The 14,480-nt window shown below is 41.3% G+C and overlaps 2 protein-coding genes across 2 annotated transcripts in view; one reads left to right on the forward strand and one right to left on the reverse strand.

Moving 5' to 3' along the window:
• CDC20B (cell division cycle 20B) overlaps window positions 1–14,480 on the forward strand; it is a 133,649-nt gene that overhangs the window by 84,066 nt on the left and 35,103 nt on the right. The window lies entirely within an intron of this gene.
• Window positions 3,204–13,905, reverse strand: gzmA (granzyme A). Its single transcript, NM_001001142.1, has 5 exons — window positions 13,812–13,905; window positions 11,564–11,711; window positions 8,454–8,595; window positions 4,844–5,116; window positions 3,204–3,414 (listed from the first exon to the last, which is right to left on the reverse strand). The coding sequence occupies exons 1-5, from the start codon at window positions 13,870–13,872 to the stop codon at window positions 3,262–3,264; spliced, it is 777 nt and encodes a 258-aa protein (NP_001001142.1). The 5' UTR covers window positions 13,873–13,905; the 3' UTR covers window positions 3,204–3,261.

Raw genomic sequence — 14,480 nt, forward strand, 5'->3', positions numbered from 1 at the left:
TGTCAGACACTCTCAGAAGAAAAAAACAGTTTCAATGAAGAATGTCTTTGATGAGACAGCAGAAACAGCAAAATTTAAAAAAAATTGACACTTTACCCTGTAGTAAATGTCTTCTTAATATTCTCTGTGATGTGGGAAGTGTGCAATGTATGTATGAAGCATGTTGGTTGCACATTAAAGTACTATGGTTGCTTTGATGAAAAACACTAGTGTAATTGTTTGAGTTGCTAACTGGTCTATCTCTTTCATGGAATACTTTTTTTATCTGAAAGAATGCTGATTCATCTTTGCTATGCAGTAGTGGCGACAGAGGATGAGATGGTTGGATGGCATCACTGACTCAATGGATGTGAGCGTGAGCAAACTCTGGGAGATAGTGAAGGACGGGGAAGCCTGGCGTGCTGCAGTTCATGGGGTCGCAGAGTCAGACATGACTGAGTGACTAAACAAGAAGAAGCTAATACAACATTGTAAATCAACTATACTGCAGTCAAGTTAAGAAAAAAAGAATGCTGACAGACAAAATATGATTATTCAGACTTTGATATTTAATGACAATTTCTCAAATATGAATGAAGTGAAACTGTCACTTTAGAGAAAACAACTGACAATGTTTGTTGCTAACGATAAAATTAGAATTTTAGAAACACTTGTATCTGCTCTCACAAGCTTGACATCTTCCCAACACTTAAGGACTTGCCCAATCAGATGGTAGTGATATTAACAAATGTTTTTTTAAAATATTGTGCAATGAATGTGTCAGAACTTGGAAAATCTACATAACTCAATGAATTAATATTTTCCAAAAGAGCAATGCATGCTATTATACACATTTATATTTGAATTTGCTGTCCTCTTTCCATGGTCATAGAGAAGTGAATCAGCTGTTGAGGACAAGGCCTGGAATCATATTAATTAATGTACTACATAAATATTAATTGAACACCTCTGAGGTGCCAGACACAGTGCTAAATGCTGGAGATAAGACATAAAGGTGAATAAATATTTAATCTTTGCCTTATGGAGCATAGTCTACTAAGAAAGAAATTTATAAACATATGAAATTATTTTAAATTGTTGTGTTCGTGATGGACAGGGAGGCCTGGCGTGCTGCAGTTCATGAGGTCGCAAAGAGTCAGACATGACTGAGGGACTAAACTGAACTGAAAGGAACAAAACTGGGTTCTGAAGTGGAGAATACTAAGAGAGGGTCTGACTCTGAAAGGATGAGCAGCCAACATTAAAGCCAACCTGAGAAAACCCAGTGGGGAGTGGGTGTGAGTGTGAGTGCCTGTGGGGGTGGGGACATATGTGAGAGTGTGTGTGAGGGCACAGATCCTGGTGTGTGTGTGTGTGTGACTGAGGAAAGAATCTTGGCATAGCCAGAGTGAAGTGAGTACAGAGACGCCAGCTTGTGCAGGGCCTTGTACACTGTGGTAAGTTCATTGTTCTTAATGTTTGTGCAAAGGCCTCCGTTAGAGGATAGTTTATTTACACATTTTTGGATCTGGGTGATTATCGGCCACTCTGCTCATGACAAATTGAGGACCCTGGGGGCCAGAGAGCTTGAATGATTTCTTCAGAGTCCTGCAGTGAGTTAGAGGCAGAGTGGAGTTAGGGCCTCTGGCCCAGGTTCATTGCTCTGTTTATTCCACCGATCAGCGCTGCAGATGAATTGCTTCTATAGTTGGGTTTCTGCTAAGGACAGTACAGTTCACTTTTGTACAAGTTGTCTCAGTGTCACCAGTGGGGAGGTTGCTTAGGACCGAGTGTCTTGTAGGTATTTGGAATTTTCTCATTGGATACACAGAAATGTCTGTTTCTTTCTTTATTTGGCTATGCCGAGTCTTAGTTGCAGCATGTGGGATCTAGTTCCCTGACAAGGAATCAAACCTGGGCTCCCTGCATTGGGAGCTTGAATTCTTTGCCACTGAGCCACCAGTGAAGTCCCTCCACAGATTTTCAGTTTATAGATGTGAAAATGGAGGCAGAGACTCTGCTCAAGGTCTTACACTGTCTGGTGATGGAGCCGGTGTCCGACCTGTAGACCAGTGATCCTCCCACCAGACTGCTATGATGTCTGTGGCATTCTAGTTGGGAATCCAACATTTGTATTGGTCTGTCTAAACATAGCGCAAATCTCAGGAGGTAGACTCTGAGAGATAATTGGGATGGCTTCTGGGAGTGTGAAATATTGCTTATCTTTCCCCCATCACTTCTCAACACAGTAGATAGCCTTACTCTGTTACGTGTTCTTTAGAACCCAAAGCAGATGTCCTCATTCTTATGGATTTCTCCTTGCTTCCTACTAGGCTTCAAACATGTTGAAAGTGGTGGTCACGTCTTAATATTTATAAATCTGGACAGAATGCCTGGCACATGGTGGGCCCTCAGGAAATGTGTGAGGAATTAAATTGGATAAGTCAGCCAGAATTATTACAGAATGAGCATTTATAAATTAGCTCTTTGGAGAAACAGTGCAACAAAAAGATGTGATTATAAATGGTAGGCAATAAAGAAGCCATCTTTATTTATTATATAGCACAGTCTATCAAGAATAACATAGAACTAAGCTTAGTGCTTGCAAATATAAATTGTCTAGCTAAAGCAAAATACATACCAAAGTACTGGCTGGACTGCAGCCTACTCATCTATGTAATTTTAGTCTACTTGTAATTAATAAATGATGCAGTTTCCCTGAATTATGTCTAACCTCAAATTCTAAATTTTCCCACTATCTAAAACACACACTGAGTCTTTCCCACTGTATTCATAATTAGAATTTTGGTAAGAAGTTAAGCAATGCAGAAGCATACAGTAAGAAGTGAATAATCCCTCCTTATCTCTGTCTTTACTCTCACACTGAATACAATATCAGGCTCTGAATTTCTAAGAGCAGAAATATTTTGGATCTTCATTTGGAAGAAAGGAGAATATTCTAACTTTCTCGAGAATGACTTCCTTTTAAGAATGAACTCAAAAGTGAGAGTCCAAATTCTGAATAGAACAAAAAGTCACGGAATTGGAGAACTTTTTCTCAGGGGACGTCTCTCACCATGGATAGAGAACATGTGATGACTCAGTCTTTGCTGATCGGGGAAGAGTGACAGCAGGAGGTCATTTCTTTCATTGCTGAATTTATTTTAGACAGGCGGCATTTTGTATGTGAAGTTCAGAGGGCTGCAAGATGCTTCTTCGGACAGGTCAAGTTTAAGACCCTTTCACTTGGTTACTTCGATTTTCTACTTTGAAGTAGAAATGTTATATGGCTCCTGCAATGGTTTTCTTTATCCAGTTGAGGTGTTTTTTGGTAAGGAGGATGTAGATGCCAGGCTTCTGGGGATTACCACACTTGCCAAAGGAAGTGACACCTCTGAAAACATTATCACATATCAGAGGACTTCCAGAATCCCCCTGAAACAGAAAGTTACAAATTTAGACAGGAGTGCTTTCCAAGGATATTTAATCACCCTTTTAGTCATTCATTCATTCACTCATTCACTCACACATTTTCTCTCTTTCCTTAAAGGCTAATTTATATCTCTTTTATTAATTGTCTGCCCTCAGCATCAATTACACAGATCTGTTAATATTTTCCAATCATTTCCCTTTTGCAAAAGACAGTTCTGGAGATGTGCAAAATTTATTTTCATCGGTAAAACAAAGGCAGAGTAGCAAAGGAAGCCTTTAACAGTGAAAATAACTGTCTCCCTCAGTCGCCCTGTATCCCCTTTTCTTGGTCAGTAGATGTTAGGGGAAGAGACTGGATGTTGGGACTGCCTGAGGCACAAGATGGGATTTGAATTATATCCTGCTTTGAAGAAGGACACAGGGTAAGCCATCTCAGACCAAGGAGTACTTGTGAGAGTTCAAACAAATTTTAGGGCTCTTTTCCAGGGTTCATCAGTTCTCATTTCATATTCTCTCTGACCCTGCAAACCACTTCCGGAACATGAGTTCTAAATAAGGCCGAACCCTACTTAAGCCCATTCTTGGCACATGGAGAGGCAGAACAACGCAAGAGTTGGGAGTCATCAGGTGGCCTGGGTTCAAGTCCAGGTCCCCCCTACTGACTGCCATTATCTAACTTGGGAAGTTAAGTAACTTTCTATGTCTTAATTTCCCCACCTGTAAAATTTGTTGTTTAGTCGCTAAGTCGCGTCTGACATTTTTTTGATCCCATAGGCTGTAGCTTGTCAGGCTCCTCTGTCCATGGGATTTCCCAGGCAAAGATAGTGGAATGAGTTGCCTTGCCCTCCTCCAGGGAATCTTCCTGACCCAAGGCAGGAGGACTCTTTACCACTGAGCCACCAGGGAAGCCCCATCTATATAATAGGATTGATAATAATAGTGTCTATCCCATGGGGCTATTTAAGGATCAACTGGCATAGAGTATACAATTTAGTATAGTTCTTGGCATCTGATAAATGCCAGCTGTCATGATCAGCGGGACAGAATCCACGTGCTGTGCTGTGCTTAGTTGCTTAATTGTGTCTAACTCTTTGCAACCCCATGGACTGTAGCCTGCCAGGCTCCTCTGTCCATGGGGATTCTCCAGGCAAGAATACTGGAGTGGGTTGTCATGCCCTCCCTCAGGGGATCTTCCTAATCTAGGGATCAAACCCAGGTCTCCTGCACTGCAGGCGGATTCTTTACCATCTGAGCCACCAGGGAAGCCCATAGCACCATAAGTGGTGGTTAAGTGCGATCCTGATCACTGGTAATGAGAGGAGTTTCCCTGGATGGTAGGTTTCACTAACAATAGTCCACCTTGTTCTTCTTAGGCATGCTATTTAACCTGATTTCCCATTGCCCAAAATGGTTAAAATTTTAATTTACTTACTTCACATGAATCATCTTCACCTTTTCTACCACCAGCACAGATCATACTGAGATCAATAACTGGATTAAAATTATAGTGCTGGGCATCATTGCATATTTTCCTATCTATCACTGTAACGTTGGCTTCTCTCAAGGCATTAGACATTTGACATGCGTCTTTTTTGGTGCTTCCCCATCCTGCCACATGACACTTGGTGTGGGGTTTGACATCGTCTTCTGTTCTTGGTAGCTGAAGTATTCCTACAGCTTTGGTCATAGTTGCTTTACCTTCCAGCTAGAAAAGAGACAGAAGCTGCAGTTTAAGGCCAGGACAACAATAACCAAACCCAGAAAACAGCTCTGACTTAAATAGATAACTTGCTTATTTAGCATGTTCTTATGAAGAATATAAATCAAAACATGTTCCAACCGAATTGACCATCAGTTATTGGTTTTTTAAAGTCACAGCACACCTTTTCAGGCATGTTTTGCTAGGATAGTCTAGTAAACTTCAGTTGACCCATCAATGATGAAATTTTATTGGTGGTGGCTGACAGTTCTGTGGCTGAAAAGCTGTGTTGGAGAGCTCAATCATTATTTTATTCAGGTGATCTTAAGTTTGTGAACTGACTGATATTAAGACCAATGAAAGGAAACCAGAGCTCCAGGTGCAGTGGGGCAGGGTGGGAAAGGGGTCAGTGTCATTTTCCACTTCAGTGGAAACGTGGCTTCCCCTCTTCTGAGCAAGCGCAAACCACTTGCGCTGCCCTCGAGGGCTCACGCACACTTTGCCCTTTTCTTTCATTCGCCACGCCCTCTTCTTGCCTCACTACCTTGCTTTCTCTCTTTTTCTTCTGAAAATTCAAGGTCAGGAGAGTCGGGAGTGTGATAGAAGTTGAGAAGAGAGTAGAGGAAGATAATTCTAGTTCTTTCCTTCTTGCCTCAAGCTGTAGGGAGTCATAGTATTGCAGACCTTCTAAAAACACAGGAGCACAACAGCAGAGGCCACTGCCACACTCCTATCATTGCGTTACTTTCAGGCCCCACTTCCTGACATTAGACAGTCCCCACTTCCTCAGTGCCCCCTCTGAGTCGATGATGTGCCCCCGCGCCGCCCCATTAGAATTTAGAAAAAGAAATGGCCACCGCTTAAACTCTTTCCACAGAACTTCAAATGCCCATGTGCAACACCTGTCTTTCTGTCCTGCTCACACTCTGGCAAGTCTTCACACTTGTTATCTGGTTGGATTGACAAGGAGGCAGCAGAACCCCCAGAAAGGACTTCAGGTCTGAATGAATGGATCAGCATTGGAGTCAGGATGCATATACTTGTAGACAGCACTCCTGGGGTCAGGCACACAGACCAGCGATGGGCACATCAGTAGGTTTTCACACTGGAAGGTTAACCATGGGGAGGTCCTGACACCCTCTTTAAGATTTCTCCAGCAACCTCACCTTTCTGGCCACAGTGTCAGAGGCGAGAGGGGGTTTCCTGACTCTTCTTCGCACCCCTTACTCACCGCACACTCTTGTAAAGATATTTAAGTCCTAAAGGAGACTTGACCACTGCTACCACTTTCTTGAAACCTGAGTTCAGAATCTTTTCCCTTGATGGGTTTGCCACTGTCTGGCTTAATTCCATTCCTTATCCAAAATTATTCAGAAATGTTTATGGAAGGTCTACTGTGTACTAGGCACTATACTCCCTGGTATAGGGGAGAAATAAAAAGATAAAAATATCTGTTCTTTGAAGTTGACATCGCACTGAGGGAGACAGACAAACAATCTAAAGTATTTAATATATCAGAAGTGCCCTGAGGTGGAGAAAAAGGCAGGAGGGCAGCAGGCCAGGTAGCGCCCTCTACTGGGCGGGAGAGGGAGTTACATTGCCCCGTGCAGGAAGCAGGACGGGAGGGAATTAGAGTATCGGGGAGGAGAGTAGACGGTGAGAGAGAGGCAGGGCCCAGAGTCTCAAGGCAGAAAGTGTGAGGGTCACTGATAAGTACGGGGGGCAGGGAGTGTGGGGAGTTTGCCATAAGCATACAAAGCTCTAGGTCCTCTCTTTACTCCTAATATGGGAACGTGTGGATTCCTTGAGCTTCCTCTTAAGTCTTGCTGGGGAAATTTCTCCTCAACCCTCTTAGGAAGAGTGTGAATTGCACACTCTGCCCAATTCTGCCTCTTCTATCATACTTTCTGCATAGCAGTCAGGTAATCCTCCTAATAACAAGTCTGATCATGTCACTGCCCTGCTTAAAATACTTTCCCATTTCCTTCCCCATAAAGTTCAAACTTCTTCCTATTACGATGTCTGGGTTCCCTCTTTCTTAAATTTCATGATAACTTCCCTTTCTTTCCTCTTCCTCCAAATGCATTTTCCATTAAAGACTCCTCTTATACTTCCTGCCTGGAAGGCCCTTTCCTCTTTTTTGCCTCCTGACTCCTGTACCTTCTTTAAGAAAGCTTCCCTGACTGCCTGGACACGGCCCGTGTTCCCTCAGAGCCCCCTTCTTAGTGATCTCCATCACTGATGACAAATACATCACTAAGACAAATACATCACAGCCAGATCAGAACTGTTGATGTATTTGTCTGTCTCTCTCACTAGAAACTGTGAACACTTTGAGAACAGCACCTGTTTATCTTATGAAGAGAGAAAATCTTACTGGCACTTACAGATGGGCCACAACTTTTCCTACTGATCATGAACACTTTTATAGACCACCAATATCAGATAGGACTTCCCTGGTGGCTCAGACAGTAAAGAATCTGCCTGCAATGCAAGAGACCTGGGTTTGATCCCTGGGTCGGGAAGATCCCTTGGAGAAGGGAATGGCAACCCACTCCAGGATTCTTGCCTGGAGAATTCCATGGACAGACAAGCCTGGTGGGCTACACTCCACAGGGTCACAAGAATCACAAGAATTGGACACGACTAAGCAACTAATACTTTTGCTTTTAATATCAGACAAGGTGAGCCTAAAGAAAGGAGCAAGGCTCCAGGCCACTTTGCAGTCATGTTTGAGTACAGGCAAAAGTAAGGTCATTTTGCCTGCCACAAAAATGACCAAATGCCCCCTATGGCTAAAATGAGTGGCCGCTGCTTCTTATCAATCACAGATTTAGCCTCCTAGGTAAGTAAGATTCACTGAGGTGCTCCATCATAGAATTACCCCACTTCCTGACAATAGTCAGTTCAGAGCAAACTCCTACTTCCTAGAATACTCCTTCTCATCTGACATGAGCCCAAATCCTGGGATAAGTCCCATCTAACACTCTTACAAGCCACTCCATGATTCCTAACGGTGTACAGTCGCCCTTGCTGAGCAAGAGTCAACAAGTGCAACTTGGTTTGACTGTAATTGAGTTGCTGGTGGCATTATCACTTTGGATTGACGGGTCTTATCACAGTAGGACTTTTGTCAATATTTTTTAAATTGAACTGACTTCCAAGAAGGTGAACATTTGTGTAATTATGTTGGGTCCCTGCTGTGCTTCTTATACCTACATCCTGGCATTAGCCAGTCTTGGCTATGAGGCCAGTGTGTAAAACTGGTTTCAGGTTAAACCGACCAAATTTCAAAATTTTGCAATTTCAAAATAGTTATTGAAAAAAAAAAAAACATGTTTACCTGAAGTAGTTGAAGATCCCCTTCAAATGTCTGTGGATCAAAGCATGGGTAGGGAATTGCCTTTTTAATGGAAAATACTTGGTCAAGTTTCTCTTTATGGGATGTAGAGTGGGCCCCAAGAATAACTTGAGGATTGCCCTTCCTGGAAAAAGCAAGGATGATATAATTTATGTGACAGAACAGATGAAATTAAGTATGAATTTAATTTATTAATCCGATCAGTTCTTTTACATGGTTTTCTATATATAAATAAGCACAGCAAGTTAGGGGGCATTTATGAGGCTTTTTTCTTTAGGTGTTTTACCTAAAACTCCTATGACATGTGTTATCTTAGATGCTTCAACTTCAGGTCTTTTCAGGGAAGAAGCAACAGGAGGGGAATCCCAGGCCTTTTGGCAGCAGCAGGAGCATTGGGTTGGCAAGGCCTGGAGAGGTGTGCTTGGGTGCTGACCACATGGGCTGCTGAGGAAAGAAGAGCTGCCAGTTTCTCCATCTGCCTTGGATTTGTGGAATCAACACTTAGTGGAAGAAACTCAACCCAAGGACTAGAGACTAAACCAAAGAATGAGAGCAGAAGTAGCGAGTTTATTTCTTTGGGGGAGATAGTATAACTTGCTTGTCCTCACAAAGATGACAAAGATGGAAAAGAGCCTAGATCTGAATATGTAGAACTGAAGAAATGAATCTTGACATAATAGTGAAATTTTAAAGCTGAATCTAGGGGACTTCCCTAGTTGTCCAGTGGTTAAGAATCTCTCTTGCAAAAAAAAAAAAAAAAGAATCTCTCTTGCAGTGCAGGAGATGCAGGTTCGATCCCTAGTTGGGAAACTAAGATCCCACGTGCCTCAGAGCAATTAAGCCTGTGCATTGCAACTACTGAGACCATATGCCACAACTAGAGAGTCTGCGTGCCACAATGAAAGATACTCTTTGATGCAGCAAAGATGCCATGCAGCCAAATAAAGAACTAAAGCAAAAAACAAAACTTCAAGCTGGTTTTAGAAAAGGCAGAGGAACCACAGATCAAATTGCCAACATCCACTGGATCATGGAAAAAGCAAGAGAGTTCCAGAAAAACATCTATTTCTGTTTTATTGACTATGCCAAAGCCTTTGACTGTGTGGATCACAATAAACTGTGGAAACTTCTGAAAGAGATGGGAATACCAGACCACCTGACCTGCCTCTTGAGAAACCTGTATGAAGGTCAGGAAGCAACAGTTAGAACTGGACATGGAACAACAGACTGGTTCCAAATAGGAAAAGGAGTACGTCAAGGCTGTATATTGTCACCCTGCTTATTTAACTTATATGCAGAGTACATCATGAGAAATGCTGGACTGGAAGAAGCACAAGCTGGAATCAAGATTGCCGGGAGAAATATCAATAACCTCAGATATGCAGATGACACCACCCTTATGGCAGAAAGTGAAGAGGAACTAAAAAGTCTCTTGATGAAAGTGAAAGAGGAGAGTGAAAAAGTTGGCTTAGAGCTCAACATTCAGAAAACGAAGTTCATGGCATTTGGTCCCATCACTTCATGGGAAATAGATGGGGAAACAGTGGAAACAGTGTCAGACTTTATTTTCTTGGGCTCCAAAATCACTGCAGATGGTGATTGCAGCCATGAAATTAAAAGACACTTACTCCTTGGAAGGAAAGTTATGACCAACCTAGATAGAATATTCAAAAGCAGAGACATTACTTTGCCAACAAAGGTCTGTCTAGTCAAGGCTATGGTTTTTCCAGTGGTCATGTATGGATGTGAGAGTTGGACTGTGAAGAAAGCTGAGCGCCGAAGAATTGATGCTTTTGAACTGTGGTGTTGGAGAAGACTCTTGAGAGTCCCTTGGACTGCAAGGAGATCCAACCAGTCCATCCTAAAGGAGATCAGTCCTGGGTGTTCATTAGAAGGACTGATGCTGAAGTTGAAACTCCATAACTTTGGCCACCTGATGCGAAGAGTTGACTCATTGGAAAAGACTCTGATGCTGGGAAGGATTGTGGGCAGGAGGAGAAGGGGACGACAGAGGATGAGATGACAGGATGGCATCACCGACTTGATGGACATGAGTTTGGGTGAACTCTGGGAGTTGGTGATGGACAGGGAGGCCTGGTGTGCTGCAATTCATGAGGTCGCAAAGAGTCAGACACGACTGAGCGACTGAACTGAACTGAACTGAATCCAAACACACACACAGAAGGAAATAAACTGCTAGCCCCCAAGTCTAGTTTGTGAACCTAATGATAGCTAATCTGGGAGAGAAGGGCACAAGCTTTTCTTGATTTGCTGGACAGACTTTGCACTAAGTGGGCCTATTAATCAAGCCAATGGTGATCTTTACAGTGTACATTGTGCTGAAGTTCCCTTGATAAATTCTCATTTAACACAATAGAGCGCAGATCTCCTTGGATCTTCTATGTGGGGGGCTAGTTAAATCTTTTCTTTTATTCATGCAATTTATGCTAAAGTGAGCAGGGAAATAGTAGGTTCCAGTTACCAACAACAAGTACTGATGAAGAAAACAGCAGCATATCCAGGTGATAAACATTATTCTGACTTTCAAATCACAATTAGGGAAAAATTAGTTTGAACCATAGGAAATGACTGTTTTGGAAAGTGAAGCAGTTAAATATCAGTAATGTATGGTTCAATCTAATATGTAGCAACATGGGATAAGACTAACTAGATCACAGTAAGTAAATCACTTGTAATCATAGAGAACACTTTACTTGCTCGACTATGTGAAATACATTTGTGAAAAAAGCCTGAAATAAAATATATCAAAATAGTAACAGTGATTATGTGAAGTTGATAAGATTGGGAGTGCTGTTTTCCACCATTTTGATTTTCAAAATGTTAATAATATTGCTATTTATAGTTAAAAAAATACTATGAGAAAATAGTCTTACACTTCAATTTTATTCTACAGGATCTGGCCTTTGCTTACAGAGATAAACATAATAATAGCATATAACACTGAATGTACTTGCACACTTTCTTCTCCATCCCTACCTAGTTTTGGTTTTGGACTTCAGAGTCATCTGACAGCCTCTGCCCCCGCCCCGCCCCCAACTGTCTGAGAGTGAGAGGAGCTCAGAATTACTTACAGGTCACAATGAGCGGCTGTCAACACCCAGTTTTCTTTGATTAAAGCCCCTGCACAGAGTTTCAGCCCTTTGATTAGAGCCATGTAGCGTCTTGTGTGAGGGGCCACTTCATTTCCTCCTATAATTCCCTCGCAGGATACTGGAAAAACTGTAAAAGTGATCCAGAGTGAAATCCTGTCTTACCGAGTTATGTGTCCCCCTGAGAAAGTTCTGATAATAACGAACAGATCCAGAATGAGTGCTTAGACATGCACTTTGTGTCCAGGGAGAGAAGATCAAAGTGGTCCAGGTGGTTCGGAATTTTTACAATTTTCCATGATAGCTTCGGATAATAGTATCTTGAATTTAAACACTACTTCTCTTCCTCAAGAATTCAGATCACCTTTAACCTAGTATCCATCTCCTTCCTATCCCTGGGAGGCAGAAACTGTCAGGCAATAGAATTTCTTTTATTAATGCTCAAAAAGCAAAAAGATTAAAGACTTACCCAATATCATACAGTAAGAGCTGATGGGGGAGAAACCTCATTCTCCTTTTCCTGCCATTCCTCAGCGGTTCATTTCCTACTACAGGCTTCATTGTCTCAGTTTGGGGTTGGACACTGTGTTATTGACCTTAAAAATCTCAGTGTTCCATGATGAGTTTATTGTTGGGAATGATGGTTTGGTAAATTGTATTAAATTTGAAGAAAGAGCAACAACTATAGTAGCAATAATAGTGAAAGCATCTGTGATTTACCAGGCACTGGTAAGTTTCAGACTCTGGTTCTGATGTTTGCTGCAATGCAAGGTGGGTGTTATTATTCCCATGCAGAGATAAGGAACGTAAAGTTTAGACAGAGCAATTACCTTGCCCAAGTTCACACAACTAATAAATAGTAAAGCAGTCTTCTAATCCAGTTCCTCATCATGAAAAAAAATATACTCTATCCATTGTGAAGAGCTGTTTGTCTGAAGTACCTTTGTTATTTTTGAAATGTAGAGCCATTTGAGAATCTGAATAAAGTACAGACACAGATAAGCGTGTGAATATTTGCATACAGTTTTGGGAGAGTCACGGGCTGCCCTGGTAGCTCAGAGGTTAAAGCGTCTGCCTGCAATGTGGGAGACCTGGGTTGGGAAGATCCCCTGGAGAAGGAAATGGCACCCCACTCCAGTACTCTTGCCTGGGGAATCCCATGGACGGAGGAGCCTGGTAGGCTACAGTCCATGGGGTTGCAAAGAGTTGGACACAACTGAGTGACTTCACTTTCTTTCTTTCACTTTGGGAGAGTCACAGACTTCTTAGTGCCCATTCATGCCCTTGAAGGAGCTCATGGATCCCACATGAAGAATCCCAGCTCTGAAGATATCACTGAGCTATAAGATATCATAATGTGTGGTTAAGAACATGAACTCTGGGTTCAAATCCCAGACCTACTACTTACTAGCTGATGACTTTAGTAAGTTGTCTTAACCTCTTTGTGCCTTAGTTTCCTCGTATGTAAATTGGGCTGATAACAATAATACATAAGAAGAGTGTATGTCAAACACTTAGAATATACTTAACTGTAAGTTTTATTAAATGTTGACACACACATATATATAGTTCATTGGATTATTTTACATTGATTTATTGCTTTCTTTACTATTCCTACTACTGGAAATAAACATAATTCATTCTGAAAACCAAAATTTTAAGATTTATCTGAGAGTTATGAGTTGTGTTAGTCGCTCTGTTGTGTCTGACTCTTCGCAACCCCATGGATTGTAGTTCACCAGGCTCCTCTGTCCATGGAATTCTCCAGGCAAGAATATTGGAGTGGGTTGCCATTTCCTTCTCTGGGGATCTTCCCAACCCAGGGATGGAACCCAGTCTCCTGCACTGCAGGTGGATTCTTTACTGTCTGAGCCACCAGACAGAGGGTAACTAAGCTCTCCAGTTGATAAACAATCTATCCATCCCAAGTTTAATGGCTTTGTTGGTTTTTCACTAGCCAGTTTTGCTCTGTGGATCTGGCCTGAATTGTGAGACCCTCCAGATATAGTTATGCTTTCATATTTTTGCTGTAAACACAATAGGTCATGTTTTCACTTTAAAAAGCAATATGCCATTTCAATAGCAAAGACTAAAAGTAACATGAAATAGTATTAGAAATTAAGTTATGATTTCTTTTTTACTTTTACACAATATTGAACAAAAAGTAAACCAATATAAAATTCAATTTTCTTATAAGCAAAACTGAAAAGCATATGAAAATATGTCTTACCTCCAGGAATTAGAAGGAGACAAATGGCAGGAGGAAAAGAGAAAGGAAAAGGAATATTCATGGCTCCTGTTATTCACATATGGAGACTAGTTTCAGGTACTGATAGTAATATATAATGAAACACAAAGGATGTGGGTTTTTTCTTTTTTTCTTTCTCTGCTTTGTGGCTAAAGACTTTCGTGTTTTATAACTGGAAAACATAACTTTATTTTAGAGATGGTGTGGTTACTTACTTGTTTCACATTTCTTTCAGGGTTAGACCTTTCCTACCTTAAAGGGTAAATGTGAATCCATGAGACTGTGATACACAAATTGAGAACATTAAATAGAAAATTGCTATTTTGGGGCAACTTTTCACTTTCAAATATGAGTTTATTTTAAAAAGCTGAGGATTCAAGTCTATATCAGAAATTGTTTTGAAATAGCATCTTTAAACTTACTCTGGTGGGTAAGTTGATCCTTTTGTTGTTGAGATTGCTGGGTAATCACTGAGGGGAAACTGAGTTATATTCTTAATGCACATTGTTCAAGCTATAAAAGCACTAAGTGAAGATACAGATGAATATTTGTACATGTAGAAAGGAGAAAGAGACTTTGAGATATGACATCAGAGGCAGAAACTGTAAAAGTTTGATTTATGATATGAAAGTTGAACCTTCTGTACCTTGA

Source organism: Bos taurus, chromosome 20 (genome assembly GCF_002263795.3).
Source record: "Bos taurus isolate L1 Dominette 01449 registration number 42190680 breed Hereford chromosome 20, ARS-UCD2.0, whole genome shotgun sequence".
In the NCBI taxonomy this organism is placed as follows: domain Eukaryota; kingdom Metazoa; phylum Chordata; class Mammalia; order Artiodactyla; family Bovidae; genus Bos; species Bos taurus.